At 41.8% G+C, this 22,449-nt stretch overlaps 1 protein-coding gene across 1 annotated transcript; it reads right to left on the minus strand.

Moving 5' to 3' along the window:
• Window positions 1-700: 700 nt before the first annotated feature.
• LOC142312130 (uncharacterized) lies at window positions 701-22,388 on the minus strand. Its single transcript, XM_075351021.1, has 7 exons — window positions 22,337-22,388; window positions 11,423-11,568; window positions 11,114-11,293; window positions 10,907-11,030; window positions 10,726-10,823; window positions 8,839-8,929; window positions 701-4,084 (listed from the first exon to the last, which is right to left on the minus strand). The coding sequence occupies exons 2-7, from the start codon at window positions 11,498-11,500 to the stop codon at window positions 3,003-3,005; spliced, it is 1,653 nt and encodes a 550-aa protein (XP_075207136.1). The 5' UTR covers window positions 11,501-11,568; window positions 22,337-22,388; the 3' UTR covers window positions 701-3,002.
• Window positions 22,389-22,449: the final 61 nt, after the last annotated feature.

Raw genomic sequence — 22,449 nt, forward strand, 5'->3', positions numbered from 1 at the left:
CTGGGACAGCGACTATGGTATGGATCGCCGTGGGACCCCCCCCCCCCCTATTGGATTACGCCGGACGTGGATTGATTGTTCTTTTCAATAAATTGGTTAAAGAGGCTATGTGGGGAGTGTTTTTTCAAATAAAACTTTTTTTGTTGTCTATTTTTTAATTATTACTGACTGGGTTGGTGATGTCGGGTATCTGATAGACGCCTGACCTCACCAACCCCAGGGCTTGATGCCAGGTGACATTACACATCTGGCATCAACCCCATATATTACCCCGTTTGCCAACGCACCAGGGCGCGGGATGAGCTGGGGCAAAGCGCCAGGATTGGCACGTCTAATGGATGCGCCACTTCTGGGGCGGCTGCGGCCTGCTATTTTTAGGCTGGGGAGTGTCCAATAACAGTGGACCTCCCTAGTCTGAGAATATCAGACCCCAGCTGTCCGCTTTACCTTGGCTGGTGATCCAATATGGGGGGGACCGCACGTTTTTTGTTTTAAATTATTTATATAATTTAAAATAACAGCGTGGGGTGCCCACTGTTTTGGATTATCAGCCAAGGTGAAGCTGCCAGCTGTGGTCTGCAGGCTGCAGCCGTCTGCTTTACCCTAGCTGGCTACAAAAAATGGGGGGACCTCACGTCGTTTTTTTTTAATTATTTATTTATTTTATGGCTAAATACAAGGCTAAGCACCCTTTAGTGCCACATGAAAGTCACTAAAGGGTGCCAGCTTAGAAAATGCAGGGAGGTGGAACATTATATATGTCTTTCTCATCTATCTATCTATCTATCTATCCCTCTATCTATCTATCCCTCTATCTATCCATCTATCCCTCTATCTATCTATCCATCTATCCCTCTATCTATCTATTCATCTATTCATCTATCTATCTATCCCTCTATCTATCCATCTATTCATCTATCTATCTATCCCTCTATCTATCTATCCATCTATCCCTCTATCTATCTATCTATTCATCTATTCATCTATCTATCTATCCCTCTATCTATCTATCTATTCATCTATCTATCTATCCCTCTATCTATCTATCTATCCCTCTATCTATCTATCTATCCCTCTATCTATCTATCTATTCATCTATCCATCTTTCCCTCTATCCATTATCTGTCTATCGATTATCTTTATTATTTATTGCAGGGACAAACCTGCGGTAAATCCGCGGTAAATCCGCGGTAAATCCGCGGCAAATCCGCGGCAAATCCGCGGCAAAACCGCATGCGGATTTGGTGCGGATTTTTTCCGCAGGTCCGGAAATCTTTCACTGGCAGAAGTTTCTCAAGAAATTTTCTTGAGAAACTTCACATCTCTAGTGCGCACATAGCCTAAGAATTTCTGAAAGTGGCGATACCAAATGTATGTATATTTTTTAATTTTTTTGACCCTTTAATGTTTAATGGGGTGAGTGCGGGAGTGATTTGAACTTTTAGATTTGTTTTTTAAAACTTTTCTTTTACTTTTTTTTTATTTTACTTGTCCCCCTAGGGGACTATAAGGATCAGCAGTCTGATCGCTCATTCATTTCTGTAGATCAGAGCTGCACAGCTCAGATCGGCAGAAAGGCTGCTCTCCTGTTACAGTCAGCGCTCTGCTGTCTGTAACAGGAAGTGAGTTATAATAGCACAGGAGTTATCACATGACCCCGTGCTACCATTGCAATTATCGGCTCCCCGTGATGACCTCACGGGGCTTCCGATGGTGGTGGGTAAGTGCCAGCTGTGGGCATTTATATCGCACTGTCACAGTTTGACAGCGCGATTTAAGGGGATAACGGGCGTTGGTGGATCTAAGATCCACCTGCTCCTGCGAGGCACACGTCTGCTGTACACATCAGCAGATATGCGCGGGGATCTCTGCTGCCTCACTGCAGCAGTCTGCAGTGATTACCTCTTAATGATTTAGGACGTCCTTGGTCATTAAGGGGTTAATCAGATTTGCTCACCAGAAATGGTTGTGAGAAGGCACAACCACTATGAAGGCTTGAAAATGGCTGCAGGAGTCCCCATATGAAGTAATGACAAAGTAGGAAATAAGGGTTAACACCGCGCTGCCACGAACAAATTCAGAACACACATTGTCCTCGATGGTGACCTTTTCATTAAACGTGTTTGGGAGATAAAGTCTCCGTCAGAAATACAAATAAAATAAAATGTTGTGACTATGGTCTATAGTCACAACATCTTATTTATTGTATTTCTGTTGTCCACCACTGTGAAATAACATTCACCCATGTCACCTGTTCGTTACTTGCCTGTGGGTGTTTAGAAATTCAAAATGTGGTTCTCTCTATATATACACATACCTTACCTCTGTGGCTCAATGTACAACTGTGATCATATTCCGGAAGAAAGAGGAGATTTTAGCTCTGAAATGCGTTGAATAAAAAGATCACCATCAAGATTAATTTGTGTTCCAATTTTCTTTATAGCAGCGCGGTGTTAACTCCTACTTTCCTACTTTGTAGAGTACATAAGTTGTGAGTGTGATTCCAAATACCTCCAGCTTTCATCTCAAAGCAATCAGAGTGGAAAGAATACAGGAGAGCTGAATGTGTTTACAAATACCTTCTCTTTCCATTTTATGGTATTCTGTGTGTGGAAAGGGGCAGAGTTAACAGACTTGTGAAAAAATGATGCAGGTGCAGAAGTGTTTGTAATGACGCTCAACTCTACTCCACCTACCCACACTGACTACTGTGAAATGAAAGCTGGAAGTATATTGTTATCATACTCGGCTCAGTTATGCTCAGATTAGCAGTCATATTGACTGCTGTGAGATCAGCAGGCGGATAACGCTCTTTTGGGCTTACCATAAATTATAACCATAATTTAAATGGTAATATTTCTGCAACGCAGATGAGAATTTTTTTTTTATTTTATTCAGCTCTGCCACCACTATACCATGATGCTGAACTGGCCACATGCTAAAACTAGGGAAAGGTCCTCTTTGAAATATCTCCCACATTCTGGACATGAACATGGTCAATCTCAATTGTGAGTTCTCTGATGTCTAACAAGATCTGATTTCTGTATAAAAGATTTCTCACATTCTGAACATGTGTATGGCTTCTCACCTGTGTGGCTTCTCTGATGTGTAACAAGTCTCGATTTCTCTCTAAAACATTTTCCACATTCGAAACATGCAAATGGTTTTTCTTTTGTGTGAATTCTCTTATGTCTTACAAGATCTGTTTTCTGTGTAAAACATGTCCCACATTCAGTACATGAATATGGCTTCTCCCCTGTGTGAACTCTCTGATGTCTAACAAGATCTGCTTTTTGTGTGAAACATTTCCCACATTCTGAACATGAAAATGGCTTCTTCCCTGTGTGAGTTCTCTGATGTGCAACAACAATTGATTTATACTTAAAACATTTCCCACATTCAGAACATGAAAATGGCTTTTCGCCTGTGTGAATTCTTTGATGTACAACAAGAATTGATTTTTGCTTAAAACATTTTCCACATTCTAAACATGAAAATGGGTTCTCTCCTGTGTGAATTCTCTGATGTGTAACAAGAACTGATTTGTCACTAAAACATATCCCACATTCTGAACACGAATATGGCTTCTCCCCAGTGTGAATTCTCTGATGTTTAACTAAAACTGATTTGTAGGTAAAACATTTCCCACATACTAGACATGAATATGGCTTCTCCCCTGTGTGATTTCTCTTATGTTTAACAAGACTTGATTTCTCAGTGAAACTTTTCCCACATTCTGAACATGAATATGGCTTCTCCCCAGTGTGAACTCTCTGATGTTTGGCAAGATCAGATTTTTTAAACCAAAATTTTCCACATTCTGAACATGAAAATTGCTTCTTCCCTGTATGAGGACTATGATGTTCAACATCCCTTCTGTCATTTTTATTTGACTCTGCAGTCTGCAATGTATCAAAGGGCAGGATCTGTTTAAATGGATAAGATGACAGGTTTTTGCTGTAAAGGGCTAAAGGAATTTCTGGGATAATGGCATGCTCTTCATATATATCTGGTGCTATACCATGTTCTTCTGCTTTAAAACCTGCAAACATCAGTTCTACCTCTGAGCTCTTGGTGTAGTCATCTGCAAAGAATAAAATCAATATTATTATCTAGCTGAATGCAATCAAAGGAAAATATAAAATGAATGCCAAGTAACCAAAGAAAACGGAAAAATACCCCTTCTCCCAAAAAAGAAAAATAATCTTAGAAGATAAATACTTAGAAGACTTAGAAAACAAATTCTTAAGTAAATGCATACAATTCTTGTTCTGAATGTTGATTCAGTCTAGTCACACACAGAATTAGAAGGGAAAATTTGCTGTTTTAGAGTACATGTATTATGGTTGTACAGTTACTAATTTCCCTTCATTCATTTACTCTCAAATTGCTCAAGTGAACTTGCCGAACATAAGCTTATTTTTAAGTACCACTCTGGGGTATCTTTTTTTAATTCACCACCGTAATAGTATCAATAATGTATGTTTCCTGTAAACAGTTTAATAGTTACCGGTTCGCTTCTAGTGGTTCCGGCTCTGGTCCCTCTTCTACTGGTTCTGGCTCTGGTCCCTCTTCACCATCTGTGACTGGCCAAAAGTCACCATTAACAATTTCTCTCTCTCTTAATGTGTTTATGAGAACCTTATGCTGCGTCTTACAGACTGGAGTGATCCAGCCGGTTACAACTCCAGTGAAAAGGTGCAAAAGAGGACTGAAGTGGCGCCAAAAACAGCAGAAAGCGGTAGTGGTCAAGAATTTATTTACACACAGGGAACATATATTACTGATACCTAACTGGTGGTGAAATAAAAGAATACCAAAAAGTGGCAGTATAACTTTTATATAATACAATATTATTCATTATAATATGTAGACTAATGTGCACAAGTTTTAAGAAGGTGAGAAAAAAAAAATACTGCAAAATAAGAAGGCTTTAAAAAATAGAAAAGGTAATAAGTTTATTTTATCAATTAACGAAATGCAAAGTGATACGATTAAAAGAGAAGTCTGAATCCTATCAATATTTGTCTTCAAATCTTCTAGGTACAATTTCAAGGATCTTGACAGGGAGGTTATTCCAAACACCTTGGAGAACTAACCACAAATCGTCTGTGTGTGAGCCTTGTGCATTTCCTTCTGTCTCTTCATGTTATCTCAGACAGACTTGATGATCTAGAGATCATGGCTCTATAGGGGCAGCATTATCACTTCCAGAACATCTTGTTCTTCTTTACTTTGACCATATTTCTGTGACCATACTGTATTTCCTAATGACATTGGCTGTATGTTTGGGGTTGTTCCCCTCTTGCGGATAAATTTGGAGTCATTCAGACTCCCTGATAATATTACATAATGGATAAGTGTCAGATTATATTTTTCACCATTGACGACACCTTTAATCTTGACCAAAAAAAACAACTCTATTTGTTGAAGCTCTGTCCCAAACTTTCAAGAAACTTCGATCATGACTTACTGCTCTCCGGCAGACACTCATTTTTGTACCACCCTCCAGCCCTGTGTTTTTGTGCAACGTCAAGTCATTTGCGTTGTTTCCTTGTGAAAGGTACCCAGTTTCCCCGAAAATAAGACGTTGTCTTATTTTCGGGGAAACACTGTACCTTTCACAAAAAAAAACACTAGTTCTGATTTTCGGGGGAGGGCTTGTTCTCAAGGGAAACAATGTTGAGGGAAAGTTTACCCCTTCAAAAAATGCAGGTCCCTCTTCCCAGGATCGTCATACTTACCAGACCCCGGGCGTCTGCGTGGCTCCCAGATCCTCCTTTGATCCTCAGCGGGCTATCCCAGCAGGTATGCTGCACGCTGTCCTCCCCTCCTCCTGGTCAACACTTACACATCAGATTGCATACACACACACACACACTCATGAGATCGCACATATAATCACGGGCGCACACACTCACCACATCCGGTGATACCACTTGATTCCAGCTAGCAGGGGACTCTCTGCTCTCGTCTCTATAATGCGTTCCACCGCTGGATCCTCCATGCATTCCACCCGCAGGTCCTGGTACTCCACCGTACAGCGTCCCAGGTTCTTATACCGCCCAGAAGCAATCGATATCGCTGGATATGGTGAATGTATGTGTACAATTTGATGTGTAATTGTGTGTGTGTGCAATTTCATATGTGTGTGATCTGATGTGTGTTGGTGAGCGTTCCACCGCAGGTCCTTGATGCGTTCTACTGCTCCCGGTCTGCGTCAGGTGAGTATGATCGTGGCGTCTTTTGTCTTTTTCTTCTCTCTTTTGGGGGTGTCTGCTTTCTATAATGAAGGGTCCTGCAATATTCTTTAACTTTTTTAGCTGCATGGACACTTCATTATTGAACCACAACTAGGTCTTATTTTTTTCAGGGTAGGTCTTATATATAAGCCTTGCTGAAAACTTCTGCTAGGCCTTATTTTCGGGATAACATGGTATGGCAGTTTGGCTGTAATTCTTTCACGAAGATCAGTTCTGGCCAGATTTCTACAAACATTTAATAGGTTTAGGTGGTTTCAACTGATGGCCTCAGTTCTAAGCTCATGGCAATGCTGGACTTCTTCCAATTTCAAAGCGAAGTAACCATGTGTCTTTCATCTGATGAACAAAGGTTTTTTTAGCAGATTACTGTGTCTAAGGTCCTCAAAATTGCTAATTTCTTTGTGTCCTCAACTCTTAGAAATGCAAGCTAATAATTGTCCATCATGCAATACCATCAAGTTATACCATCCATCCAGCAGGTCAACCACCCCAAACATAGTCAAATGTCATTAAGAACAATCTTCAGCATAAAAGTATAACAACAAATCTTGGAAGTGATGATACGATCCAACGGAGCCCCAATCTCAGCATCATGGAGTCTTTCTGGGATAACATGAAGAGACAGAAGGATTTGCAGAACCCAATATCCACAAAAGATCTGTGGTTAATTTGCCATGATGTTTGGAACAAACTCCTAGCAAAGTTCTTTAAAATCTGTGTACAAGTTTTCAGAAAAGAATTGATACTGTTTTGAAGAAAAAGCGAGGGCACGCCAAATATTGATTTGATTATCTAATCACAAATGCTCATCACTTGAATCCTCAACAAGTCTGTTCTTCTACTCTGATGTCTATTCACACTTTCACATTGTTATGAAAATGTTGAAGTGGATGTCTTATCTCATTATTTTGACTTTCAAATCAAGCTACAGAACTTCAGTTCTTCATTCCTTTCAGTTTTATTCTATTCTACAGGTGTACAATCACCATCAAGGTTCTATCAAGTGCTTTGTAGATAATCACAGGTAAAGTTTGATTTTATTTTTTGTAGCTTATCTCCTTCAGGCCAAAGGCAAAGTTGAACAGGTGAAATAATTTCTGGCAAGAGACAAGGATTGACTCTGCTCAATACGTACCAAGCAGGCAAGCAGGTTGCTCCAGTACGAGGTGCGCGGTGGTCAAACATAGTTTGTCAACATAGGATGACAAAAAACACATCAAGATCAACCTTCTTCTACAGTTTTTATTCCTATATTATCTATAACCCGCAGTAACATTTTTGGGGGCATAAAAGATTCCAGATCTTTTTAAAAGGGCTCGGTTCCACTTGCGATTATCATGGACAAGTGCAATCTAATAAAACATCAGATTGCACTCGCACCAGTGTTAATTAATTAAGCAGTGTCCATCTGCAATTTTTTTCTCATGCCATATCAGCATGATAAAAGAATCGCAGCATGCTGCGTTTGTTAGCGAGTCTTGGCTCACACGCACCCATACAAGTCTGTGTGTGCAAGTGAAACATTGTACTGCACTCAGATGTCATCTGAGTGCAGTGTGATATACGGCGAGATAGGCCGAGGAGAAGAAGGAGAAATTAATCTCTCCCTCTCCTCCGCAGCTGTGATCCGATAGCAAGATCGGATCACAGTCGTATGACCCTTGGCTTATGCTCGCAGCAGAGCATGAGCGGACGGTCATTAGAATAACGCTTCAGATGATCTTGCATTGGAAGCGATGCACAAGTGGAGCCGAGACCAAATGCTGTTAAGATGTCTGCCATTACTACTTCTTGCGGTATGGTATTCCACAGTCTGACTGCTTGAATTGTAAAGAACCCATTCTGATTTAGCTGCCGGACTCCCTGGTTTTTTTTAAGGTTCTTGGAAAGAACTCTGTATTGACCACACATGTAATTATACATATAAATTACATTTTCTTTGAGGCGTTTTTTTTTTTTCAAAAGGTAAACAAGCCCAACTTTTCCAACCTCTCATCTTAGGAGAAGCCTTCCACTCCTTGTAATAATCTAGTTACCGGCTTTGAACTGACTCTAACTTACCTTTTTAAATGTGTAGCCCAAAATGGCATCCGATATTCTAGATGTGCCCTCACAAGTGATTTAATGATGAGTAGTAACATATTACAATCACAGGATTTTATCTCTGTTTTTATACTCCCTAAAATCTTGTTGGCTTTTGCAGCTGCCTTTTGACATTGAGTGCTGCTGCTCAGCGTACTTGTAACCAGAATACAAGTACAAGTACTTCTGTTCTGTAGTCCCGAGTTTATTTACATTTAGTTCATATACAGAAATACTGTACTATTACAGTAGATAGTGTTCCTTCTTAAGCCACCAATTCCAAGTTGTTTCTTGAGCAGTCCCTCTGTCACGTTGTAGTCCAGCATGCATTAATACAATAGAATAAAGCATAATCAGCTTACTAATCACAGCAGCTCATCTTTCTATACTGCTAATGTATCCCACCAATCTCTGTACTTCCTCTTCTGGACATGTAACATAATTGAAAAACTACATTTCAATTTTTTGCCACTGAGTAGTTACTACTACTAACCTGGGTACACATCTGTAGGAAACTCCTCTTTACACCACTCATCACCCCTCACATATGTCTCTGTAGTATTAATATGGGTCAGATCTTCACCCTGAAACAGATATTGTAAAAGTCACAGACAGATGGAGAAGTCATATGTATGATCAGCTCTAATCCTGCCATCTCCTCCGTTCTCATTACACAAGTATAAAACATATACATGTGGTCAAAATTGTTGGTACCCCTTCTTTAATGAAAGAAAAAGCCACAATAGTCACAGAAATAACTTGAACCTGACAAAAGTAATAATAAATAAAAAATCTATATAAAGGAATAAATGAAAGTCAGACATTGCTTTTCTGCTTCCACAAAATTTATAAAAAAAGAAAATCCATGAAATAAGCCTGGACAGAAATGATGGTACCCCTGAAAATAATGTGACAAAGTGGACATGTTAAATCATGGTGAGTCCACTAATTAGCATCACAGGTGTCTACAATATTGTAATCAGTCAGTGTGCCTCTATATAGGGCTACAGATACTCACTGTGCCGTGTGGTGATACGGTGTGTGCCACACTCAACATGGACCAGAGAAAGCGAAGAAAAGAGTTGTCTCAGGAGATTTTTAAAAAAAAAAAAAAATTTACAGACAAGCATGTTAAAGGTAAAAGGTTATAAGACCATCTCCAAGCAGCTTGATGTTCCTGTGACCACAGTTGCACATATTATTCAGAAATTTAAGATCCATGGGACTGTAGCCAACCTCCCTGGACGTGGCAAATCAAAGAGACGGATAATATGAATGGTAACAAAAGAGGCCAGTAAAACTTCTAAAGAGATTAAAGGTGAACTTCAAACTCAAAGAACATAAGTGTCAGATCGCACCATCCGTCGTTGTTTGAGCCAAAGTAGACTTCATGGAAGACGACCAAGGAGGATAGCATTGTTGAAAAAGAATCATAATAAACACAGACTTGAATTTGCCAAACTACATGTTGACAAGCCACAAAGCTTCTGGGAGAATGTCCTATGGACAGATGAGACAGAAATTGAACTTTTTGACAAGGCACATCAGCTCTCTGTTCACAGACGGAAAAATGAAGCATATCAAGAAAAGAACACTGTCCCTATTGTGAAACATGGAGGAGGCTCAGTAATGTTCTGGGGCTGCTTTGCTGCATCTGACACAGGGTCTTTTGAATCAGTGCAGGTTACAATGAAATCTCAAGACTATCAAGGGATTCTAGAGAGAAATGTGCTTCTCAGTGTCGGAAAGCTTGGGTCTTGCAACAGAATAATGACCCAAAATACACAGCTAAAAACATCCAAGAATGGCTAAGAAGAAAATAGTAGACTATTCTGAAGTGGCCTTCTATGAGCCCTGACCTAAATCTTATTGAGTATCTTTGGAAAGAGCTGAAACATGCCATCAGGAAAAATCAACCTTGAAACACGAGACAACTGGAGCAGTTTGCTCTTGAGGAGTGGGTCAAAACATCTGTCAAGAGGTGCAGAAGTCTCATTGACAGTTACAGGAACCGTTTGATTGCAGTGATTGCTTCTAAAGGGTATGCAACAAAATATTAAGTTAAGGGACCATAATTTCTGTCCAGGCCTATTTCATGAGTTTTATTTTAAAAAAAAATCCGTGGAAGCAGAAAAGCAGCAATGTCTGACTTTCATTTGTTCATTTTCATAGATTTTTTTTATTTGTTACTTTTGTCAGATTCAAGTTATTTCTGGGACCATTGTGGGTTTTTCATTCATTAAACGAGGGGTACCAACAATTTTGACCACGTGTGTAAAATGCTGGTGGATAAAACAAGACTGAGCACAAGACCTTCACAGCCGTCTACACATTCTACACATCATAGGGGAGATTTCATAACACCTTCTTCTCTATCTACCTGATGATCCCAAGTAACATTGGGATTTTCTTGTCCCCAGTCCTGTGAAAGAAGTGGATGGGGATATCTCTCTGGTGTTGTCCTCTCACTGGATAGAACTGGAGGAAACACATACAGGGACTGAATTCATTCCTTGCATACAGATAATTATAGGCCGTGTGTATTTAATCCTGTCCATTACCTGGTGAAGTGAGAGGTTGGGGTACCTCCATCATGATGTCCTTGTACAGATCTTTGTGTCCTTCTAAATACTCCCACTCCTCCATGGAAAAATAGATGGTGACATCCTGACACCTTATAGGAACCTGACACATACAATGATACCGTCATCCTCCCAATCCCTTCACAGCATTACTGTATAATGTCCCACCATTCCCAGCAGTGTCACCTCTCCAGTCAGCAGCTCAATCATCTTGTAGGTGAGTTCCAGGATCTTCTGCTCATTGATGTCCTCATGTATCAGGGGGAGAGGTGGAGGCCCCGTGATTGGGGTTAGAGGTCTTCCCCATCCCTCAGATACAGGGTCCTGACAGCGCTCACTAGAGGTCTTCTTCACTACTGTGTAATCCTGGTTATGGAGAGACACAGTAATAAATCTCACTACAGACATTTCCAGAGTCCTCACCTCTCCAGGTCTGTCCATCTGTTATTCCCATAGATAAGAATGATGTAATGTGACGTCATCAGTATCTCTCACCTCTCCAGTAAGCCGGAAGAGGATCTCTAGGGTGAGGTGTAATATCTTCTCCGTCATCTTGTCCCTGTCCCTATCCATCCTTGATGGGTCAATCAGGAAGATTATCTTAGATGATATCCACTAGGAGGAATTTATATTGTAGGAACCTGAATAAAATAAAAGATAAAACATATGATGAGATAAAACATTTAGATGTTGTATCCTCTCTTCTCGCAAGGACTGGAACATGGTTGGAATAGTTTACAATGACATCTCCTCCATGTCCCCAATCAGTGGCTATGTTGGTCACTAGTTTAAACTAGTTGAATCTTCTTCCACCAATTACACAATTCATCACTAAATCATTTATAACCGACAAAGCTGTATATATTGAGGAAATCATGCAGCCCTTTCTTAAAAGCTGTTATAGTATCTGCCATTACCAGGTCTTGCAGTCGGCATCTCGCAGTCTGACCTCTCGAACAATGCAATGTTTCATCATAGTAAATCTCATGTCTGATGCGCACACACACACACTACATTTTGAGGCATTTCTAAATACTTTCTTTAAAATAGTCATTGAAAGCCTGATACACATTTTTTTATTTTACCCACTTGTATACAGTGAAGGAAGTAATTATTTCATCCCTTGCTGATTTTGTAAGTTTGCTCACTGACAAAGAAATGAGCAGTTTATAATTTTAAGGGTAGGTTAATTTTAACAGTGAGAGATAGAATATCCAAAATAAAATCCCATTGTATAAATTATATTAAATTTATTTACATTTTGCAGAGAGAAATAAGTATTTGATCCTCTACCAACCATTAAGAGCTCTGGCTCCTACAGACCACTTAGTTGCTCCTAATTAACTCGTTACCTGCATTAAAGACGGCAGTGTTAAATTGTCACATGTATAAAAGACTCCTGTCCACAGACTCAATTAATCAGTCAGACTCTAACCTCTACAACATGGGCAACACCGAAGAGCTTTGTAAGGATGTTGGTGCAATAGTAAACAAATGGAAGAAATACGTAATGACTGTCAATCGATATCAATCTGGGGCGCCATGCAAAATCTCACCTATCCAGTATCATGAGGAAGGTGAGAGATCAGCGTAAAACTACAAAGGGGAAGCTTGGTAATGATCTTAAGGCAGCTGGGACCACAGTCACCAAGAAAACCATTGGTAACACATTATGCTGTAATGGCTTAAAATCCTACAGTGCCCGCAAAGTCCCACTGCTCAAGAAGGCCCATGTGCAGCCCGTTGGAAGTCTGCCAATGAACACCTGGATGATTCTGAGAGTGACTGGGAGAAGGTACTGTGGTCAGATGAGACAAAAATTGCTAATGGGTATGGCCTGGATGTACCTTTGGTCTGTGTCTCATGTGCTCTGATTATTTACAAGGTTTGAGCAGTTTTCTCTGCAATCAACTGAGTGAAAGCTGCCTCTGTATTGATGTATCCAGCTTAAAAATATCTTTTTCTATAGCACAAAGTTTTCATTGGCTACAGACCTTAAAATAAATATAATATATCCATTATCTGGCCACCCGGATATTATATGTGTGTATTTTTCCCTACCTTCTCCTCCTTCGTTTATGTTCTTATCATGTTTTTAATTGTGTGTCTGTTTTTAACCAATAAAATTTCTATTTATGAATCAATTGTGATATTTTCTGGAATATTTTTGTTTGGTATTCTTGTTTTCTAGAGGGATCAAATACTTATTTCTCTCTGCAAAATGCAAATAAATTAATATAATTTATACAATGTGATTTTCTGGATTTTATTTTGGATATTCCATTTCTCACTGTTAAAATTAACCTACCCTTAAAGTTATAGACTGCTTATGTCTTTGTCAGTGGGCAAACTTACAGCAAGGGATCGAATAATTATTTCCTTCACGGTAGTGCTATTAATTCCACAGTTCTTTACAGATGTGGTTTTTTTTTTTCACAAACCTTCTGTTGGTCACTACAATGTACATATACATCATAGCTGTAGCATTGGCACAGCTGCAACTCAGATCCTGGCAGCTTAAGCGCTTGTCAAAAGCAATTGCAGGCAATTAGAGAAGGTTCACAGAGGTATGGAGTCAGCCCATTACGCCCCACTCAACTATGTAATTGTAGGGTGCTGCTGGGTTTCAATGGTATCTCCAGTCTTAATAAAGGACTTTGAGCCTATTATGAAAGTCTATTAGATCCAACGAAAGACAGTCTGTTATTATTACACTGACAGGCAGGCATAATACACTGCAATGATGTAATGCAGTGTATTACCTAAGCATCAAAAGCCTGCAGGTTGTATGATCCCAATAATAACTATTGTTGAATAAAGAATTAAATCGGATTTACCTTAAAGCACCACTCCAGCTCTTTTATTGTATTGCACTATTGAAGTGTACAAGTGGTGCTTTAAATCTAAGGGGCACTTTGCACACTACGACATCGCAAGCCGATGCTTGAGATGCCGAGCGCGATAGTCCCCGCCCCCATCGCAGCTGCGATATCATGGTAATAGCTGGCGTAGCGAACATTATCGCTACGCCAGCTTCACATGCACTCACCTGCCCTGCGACGTCGCTCTGGCCGGCAACCCGCCTCCTTATTAAGGGGGCGGGTCGTGCTGCGTCATGGCGACGTTACACAGCAGGCGGCCAATAGAAGCAGAGGGGCGGAGATGAGCGGGACGTAAACATCCCGCCCACCTCCTTCCTTCCGCATAGCTGGCGTGGGCCGCAGGACGCAGGTAGGAGATGTTCCTCGCTCCTGCGGCTTCACACACAGCGATGTGTGCTGCCGCAGGAACAACATCGTAACATCGGTCATTTCCAAATTATGGAAATGACCGACGCTACACCGATGATACGATTACAACGATTTTGCGCTCGTTAATCGTATCAAAAAGGTTTTACACACTACGATATCACCTGCCGGATGTGCGTCACTTTCAATTTGACCCCACCAACATCGCACTTGCGATGTCGTAGTGTGCAAAGTGCCCCTTAGTCCCCTGCTCTCATCTTATGCTCACCTTCTGTAGGCTTCATCTTCTATTGCCACTGCTACGATTGGTCTGCGATTTGTGACCTGCGATTTGTGACCTGCCAGCAGCTCGAGGGTTTGCTGGAGCGCATTGGAGGTGACAACTCAATACAACTCTATGAGAGCCTCGTTTTTACTCTCCTAGAGATGAACTGGGAGCTTGTGACGTAACTTCTGACTTCCGGACAGTCAGAAGTTACAGGCGTAAGATGGGGCAATGGAACCGGAGCGGCGTTGGTAAAACATACAAACACCAGAAGGTAAGTGTATTTGTTGGGGGGGCTTGGATTTACAGCACCATACCAGTGCTGGGAAAAAAAAAAAAAAAACAGAAATATTTTTTATTATAAGGAAAGCAAACTTACTGCACCATGTTAGTTAGGTCACTCTTATAATGACTATTATAGTCTGCAAGTATTGTCTTATTTATCTTTTTTGGTGAATACCTTAAAAAAAAAAGTAATTCTTCTGTATCACTTAGGGTATGTGCACATACTCTAAGTGATGGAGAAGAATTACTTTTTTTTTACCAAACATTACCATCAGGACACGCTGCGTTCTGGAAGTAGCATGTCCTCTCCTGTGGGGTCGCGAGTGCTCGCCGCAGGAATCTGCAGCTGCACGTGTCCAGGATCAGGATTCGGGCCTCTGCGGTCTCTCTCTGTTCTCCCTCCGGAGAACACTTGCAGCTCCATAGCAATAAATTGACATAGTCTATGGGCCATGCAGGCTTCAGAGGTGATTTGTAGGGAGAGTCTCACCTGTACATGATCGTAGAAACAAATGCTGATTAGGTGGTCTTGAAAACCAATAAGGCTGGTTTCAGACGTCCGTGTTTCTGGTACGTATGACATCCGTTTTTATCAAGGATGCCACACGTACCCATGTTATTCTATAAAAGTTACACACACGTCTGTGTTTTCACTTGGACCGTGTGACCCCGCATGGCTCCGCACGGAGACATGTCCGTTTTTTCTCCGGCAGCACTGATGTCACACGAATCGCACATTGATGTGATCTGTGTGACACATACCGGAGAAAACGTGTCTGTGAAATAAAAAGATTTTCCATATTCACCTTTATCCAGCGTTGCTGTATTCGACTCTGCTGCCTCCTGCTTCTGACCCCTGCTTATTATACTCATAGAATATTTACTGCACCTTCGAGCTGGAAACCGGAGCATTACTGAGGACAGCATTGTTAGGGGGAGCATTGCCGGGGACAGCTGAGTATTCAGCAAGCAAGCAGTGTGTGTGTGCAGTGACATCCAGGAGGTCATCAGAGTTCCCAATGAACTCTGAAGAACCTGTGAAGTCACCATCGTGACACCCGCTTTAGCGCGGATGTCGTGGAGGTGTCATTAGGAGATTATCAGACTCCAAAACCTCCTGGACATCACTGCACACACATTGCTTGCTGAATACTCACATGTCACCAGCGATGAAGTCCCCGATGCTGTCCTTGGCGATGTCCCCGTCGATGCTCCGGCTTCCAGCTCCTTAATGCAGTGAGTAGTCTGTGAGTATAATTGGCGGGGGTCAGAAGCAGGAGGCAGCAGAGCCGAAGAAAGCAGGAAAACAGCGTTCCTGCGTCCTCCGGCAATGAGGTGGGTGTGACGTTAATGCGGCTGCTTTCCGCCCCTCCGCTTCTATTGGTGACCTGCTGTGTGACATCGCTGTGACGCCGAACGTCCCTCCCCCTTAGAAAAGAGTTTGTTTGCCGGCCACAGCGACGTCATTAGGAAGGTAAGTATGTGTGACGCGTCCAAGTGATATTGTTCGCCATGAGCAGCGATTTGCCCGTGACGCACAAACAACGGGGGCGGGCTCAATTGTTAGCGATATCGCTGCGTGTAAAGCGGCCTTAACACCTCACGGTTAATGTACAATCGGAAGAGGGGCCATGCCGGACTAGCATGCTTGTATCATTGTAGTCCTAGTAATGATACGTCATGCTGGTTAATCAAACATTGCAAATAAACAACAGATCGGCCTTGACAAGATAGGCATCCCTGAATTCTATGCATTAGCCCCTACAGCAGGCTGTCTTCAACTTACATAGCAAAAACCTGCTGACAGATGCCTTTTAACAGCTTAAATTTATGCACAGAACCCCTATATTCATGAAGTGTATAAGATAAACAGACATTTGGACTAATCCTGGAGATTGTTGATAGTATGTGAAGGTGAATGTCCGGCATAATATTGATCCCATTGTACAGGTATCTTTGAGATTGTGGCCATCACCTCATCAGGACACTTTCCCATACGCAGCCAGAGGCCAAACAGACGTTCTCGACACCGGTTTCAAGGGGGAAAAGAAGGGACACATAAAAAACCCCAAAACAAAATAGAACGGCATAAGCAAAACAGCTAAAAACGGATATTTTCAGGAAACATATGAACCCGAAAACAATGTTATTACAATGTATAGCTCATGCTGTAAATAACAGACAACACCCTCCGACTGCTCCAGAAATCGTCCCATAACAAACATTCCCGTATCGGGGAGCTGTGCCAGGAGGAGCGGAGGGATTATATTGTGTGGCACCATGAATGGGGCAACTACTGTGTGTGTATGTGTCTGGAACAGCAGAAGAAAAGGGACAAGACGTTATAGATCTGGGAACTTGTCAACATAATCCCAGTAGTGAAAGGGTTAATTTTTTTTTTTTTTTTTTTTTTTTTTTATTTTTTTTTTATAAAACCTTTCAGGTTAAGATAGAGTGTCCACCATAGCCCTGTGCTCCCATAGGAAGACAGCATATGGTCATGTCTTAATCATCATATAAGGTTTTCCTTTAATTCAGTGTCATCACAAAAGAAAAACCTTAACTGTTACAAACTTATAACCATGAAATCCAAATATACAAATCACACAAATATCTGTTTCCACTTCAAAAACTTCCACATCCCCTCTGCATCCAGTCCTCTCTCCAAATCATACTTATAATAGAAATGCAATTTCTCTAAGATCATACTGACGCAATCAGTCACCTCAATCACCTCCTCCTTATACACATACAGATTTCTACAATTCCAGAGCACTTCCTTCACACAAGCCAAAAATATCCACAACAATCTATCCTCCGTACTATTTAATTTACATAACCCAAACATAATAATCCTATAAGTCAGACACTGTATCCCGGTCAATTCCATACATAACCTACTCATCTTATTCCAGACATCCTTAGCAAAGTTACAAGACCACAACACATGATGCACCTCCTCATCACTTCCACACCGCTCTCTTGGACACCGTTCAGACACAGCCAACCCCTTTCTTTTCTGCACGCTCCTCACCGGCAGCACCCCATGCAAAGACATCCACACAAAATCCTTCTGTTTATTAGACAAGTCACAACGCTCCAATTTTTGCCAGACATCTTCCGCTTCTGCAGACTTCAACCCTGCAATCACGCACATCATATCATTCATACACATTCTCTTAGTCAAAACCTTCTTGTTAAGAAAGCTCAACACAGACATTTTCTCCAGATGAAATTTTTTGATAAAGGCTTCCACCCTCAAATACCACAGCGGACACAGAAAAGCAATTGGCTTACTATTGTCCTGAAAAGACCATTGTAGTCGGTTGGCCATAGTGCCGGCCAAATATCTGGCCATACTAGCAGCTTTAGTTTCCTTAGCAAATAAAGTTATTAAAAACCTAATGCAATTTAACCCAATATAAACCTCCAGGTTAGGGAAACCCAAACCCCCATTCCTTCTACTTTTCAAGAGAATCTCTCTTTTAGCTTTCTCTATGTTACTACCCCATAGAAATATAAACAATAATCTATTTATACGCCTAAAAAAGACACACGGCGGAGGAAACACCAACGCCAAATACATAATCATAGGCAATATTACACTTTTAATGACCAATATTTTCCCTGTGAAGGATAATTCACGCAGCCTCCAAAAATCCAATTTCCTCGCTATCTTACCACTCATTACATCCCAACTTTTCTCACCTTTCAACTCCTCATCCAAACTAACACCCAGCACCTCAATACCCTCATTCACACATTCCATATCCACATCCCTCACCTCCTGAGAACTAAAAAGAACCTTAATTTTACTTTTCCCCCAATTAATTTTGAAACCAGACGCAATACAAAATAATTTCACCAACAATTTCACCCTTTGCAAATCACACTCAGAGTCACACAACACACACACATCATCCATGTAGCCCACAGCCTTCACGACCTTACCATCACTACCTGGAACCAAAAACCCTTTCACAACCTTATCTTGCCTAATCAATTGTAACAGAGGTTCTAACACACAAATAAATAAAATAGGAGAAAGTGGACAACCTTGTCTAACACCAGACAAAATCCTAAAAGGTTCCGTGAAAAAACCATTCACCTGCACCACACTCTGAGCACCTTCATACAAACACGCAATCAACCTAACCAAACGCTCAGGAAAACCCATTCTAATCAACACACTAAACAAAAACAAATGGGCCACTCGATCGAACGCTTTCTCAAAATCCAATGCACACACAATTATACTTTTCTTCCTATTCTTACAGTCCTCAATCACATCTCTCACCAGGCACACATTGTCATGTATCCTACGCTTGGGCACCGCACAAACCTGTTCCTCACCTATCACTGAAGCAATCACCTCCTTCATTCTACTTGCCAGAATTTTTGCATAGATTTTATAATCTGCATTCAATAAAGTTATAGGTCTCCAATTCACCAAACTCCTCTTATCCCCCTTTTTATAAAGTAAGACCACCAATCCTCTCTTCATAGAGTCCGGCATCTCCTTCCCTGTGAATAAGAATTTCACCACCTCCAAGAATTCTTTACCCACAATGTCCCAGAACTTGACATAAAAGTCACATGGTATCCCGTCATGCCCTGGGGACTTGTTCTTAGGTGATTTGCTTATCACATCATGGAGTTCCCCCATAGTAATATCATCCAGCAACCTAAGCCCTGCATCCTCATCCACAAAGTTCTTCACCACCTGCAGAAACTCATTCTCCCTGCCCATCTCACATTCCTTCACATCATACAACTCTCTATAAAATCTTGCCACTTCTTTTATCACACCTTCTCCACGCACTTCTTCACCTTCCTCATTCAGCAAAATTCTCATATCTTTCTTCCCTCCACACATTTTCTTAAAGAAAAATCGAGTACATTTCTCATTCTGCTCTTTGATTTTCACTCGAGAGCGGAACACAATCTCTCGACCCTTCTCAGTTATCCAGTCATTCACCTCTTTCTGCGCTCCCTGCAACTCTTCCTCCACACACATACCAAACGATTTACACCTACGCAGAAAAGCAATCCGTCTATTAAAGCGGGTAAAGGCCAATCTTCTCTGTTTAGCCCTGGTGCAACCAACTTTCCGAAAGAAACCACGTATCCTACATTTAACCCATTCCCACCATTGCAAAATATCACCAAAATCATTTTTCTGCCTCACCCATCCAGCAAACCTCATAGCAAACATTCTTGTAACCCTTTCATCCCCTAGCACACTCACATTCATTCTCCACCTACCCCTTCCATAAGAAAATTCATCCACCTCAAACACTCCCATCAAACATTCATGATCAGAAAAACACACTCTCTCTTGGACATAATTAGTACAGTAAATTGCATCTGAAAGGAAAAAATAATCCAGCCGGGAGTCCGTGCGACCATCCGCGGCATGATAAGTAAATGGTCCTGGTTTAGTAGCCACTGCATCCTTTAAGGAAAAATCTTTCAGTATCTTATTCCACAAAATACCTGTTGCATCCACCTTGTTTTCACAGGCACTTGCTCTTGCTGATTTGGAAAATACACAATTAAAATCTCCAACCACAAAAACAGGAACTTTACCGTGTAAAAACGAAATTAACTTCTGAAATAACAAAAGACGGTCATGTTTGTCCACATTTGCGTAAATGCATATGAGCCTGAAGTCCCATCCATGGTAACACAAAGAAACCAGCACACATCTGCCTTCTTCAATCACGGTGTATTCCTTGACAGTAATGTCCTTATTTTGTATCAACACCCCAATGCCATCATTCCTATTCAAAGTAGAAAAAGACCAGATAGAGTCTCCATATTTCCACTCACTTTTCTTGGGAAATTTCTTTAATCCACACTCTTGTACACAGACAATATCACTGCCCTTTGAGGCCAAAAAATCCAATACCACTGTGCGCCTAGGCAAAGAGGTAAACATACGCACATTTTGTGATAGGATCCTTAGTTGTAACACCATAGAGGTATAGGTTTATGGGAACCAAAGAGGGGAAATAGAAACCGCATTCAAGCAGGTGCAGAGCATTCACATTACGACGGATCTTCAAGCATATCCTCCAAGAGAGCCACCTTGCCGTCCTCCAAAAAACCCACACTGGGAGACATAGGATTAACTGCAGAAAGCGCCTCAGATTGCAACTCGTCCCCCAAGTCAGGAGACAATATAGCATAAGGATTATGTGTTTCTATTGGAGGCGCATGAACCCTTGCCAATAGATTACTCCTTAACCTCTTCACAGATTTATGAGACATTTTATTTTTGTCCAGCACCTTCTTGAAAATAGCACTGCTCTCTGCCCTGGGCATCCTGGCTTCCTCCTTCTCCTCTGGAGACACAGAAAATGTATACATACTAGGGCTCAAGGGAGAAACAGGCACAGGGCTCAGAAACTCCTCAATCAGCTCTGCAGGAGTGAGATCCACAGAAGAAGCAGGCAGTGGCACACTAGGGGTTTCTGGCACCACACCCAATTGCTCTGCACACACAGAGGGCTCCGCCACCCCCAATAGGGCGTCCACCTTGGGAAGGTCAATGTCCACCAACATGGCTTGCTTCTCAATCTTGGGAAGATCATCTACCACAGCCCCCATTACAGACACAGCTGGCACCTCAGACACCTGGGGGTTAACAGCGACATTCTCCAGAGCTGGCGTTTCCTTCACAGCCTTATCCCTGTCTTTGCGCCGCACAAACTGAGATCTCTCCAAAAATGACTGGCGATGCAAGCCAGGGCAAGACCTACAAGTGTGATCTCCTGCACCACAGATGTCACACATAGGGGAAAAGGGGCACTCCGAGGCTTCATGCCCCACTTGTTTGCAATTCCTGCAGGCTACACCGGCCTCGCAGTTATCAGCCACATGTCCATATTTGAAGCATTTCCTGCAAAAAGAAGGCTGCCCAGGATAGAAGAGATAGCCTCTATCTCCCCCAATGGAAAAATTCCCGGGAGGGTGCATAATTCCACCAATGTTGTCTGGATCTTGTTTAAAACGCACCCAGAATTTTATGTTCCCATTAAACACCCCAAACATATTTTTCTGCTTAATCCCTCCTTTAACAGAAGAGCAATATCTAGCCAAAAACGCTCTAATCATGGCTATGTCTACAAAAGGGTTGTACATATGGACGGTGATGGGCCTCTCCACATTAGAAAAAAGTGGTTTAACCAGGATAAACTGCAGAAACTCGTGCGCCTGGTTCTCTCTCAGCAGCTGGTAAAAGTTCAGGCAGTCCTCCTCCGTGTAAAAGGAGATGTCAAATCTACCGGCCTTCGCAAATTCCTGGATGCAAAACACCTTGTCTAGGTCCACTCCGGCCAGCCCCATCACCACATTCCTGACAATGTACTCCAGCCCAATATCCGTCCTGTCATCCTCCACCACCTCCAACCGCACAGTATTCTTAATAGCTGCCATTTCTAAAGTGCCCAAGGCACGGGATCACTCCTCAACCCGGAACCCTACTGGGCAAGAACCCCCTGGCCCAGCCCAGGTCCCAGCATGTGCAGCAGACGCCACACACACCAGGACAATGGAGCCAATTCCCCCTATAGAGCCTGAGCCCAGTAATGGGGAATCTCCACATACCTCCTCCTGCAGAGCCGCACACTAGATATATGGCTGCTCTGTGCTTACAGGACCTGTGATGATGTCACATGGAGGGGAGGAGTCAGGGGTCACATGGTCAGCTCCTCAGTGTA

The sequence above is a fragment of the Anomaloglossus baeobatrachus genome, chromosome 5 (genome assembly GCF_048569485.1).
Source record: "Anomaloglossus baeobatrachus isolate aAnoBae1 chromosome 5, aAnoBae1.hap1, whole genome shotgun sequence".
NCBI lineage: Eukaryota > Metazoa > Chordata > Amphibia > Anura > Aromobatidae > Anomaloglossus > Anomaloglossus baeobatrachus.

Excerpts from the sequence above, each read along its gene's own strand:
- LOC142312130 (XM_075351021.1), bottom strand. The coding sequence starts at position 11,500 with ATGGATAGGGACAGGGACAAGATGACGGAGAAGATATTACACCTCACC. Across the intron at positions 8,930-10,725 it reads ATGTTACTTGGGATCATCAG|GGTGAAGATCTGACCCATAT; the intron begins GTAGATAGAGAA and ends TATCTGTTTCAG. Across the intron at positions 4,085-8,838 it reads TCCTACAGATGTGTACCCAG|ATGACTACACCAAGAGCTCA; the intron begins GTTAGTAGTAGT and ends TATTCTTTGCAG.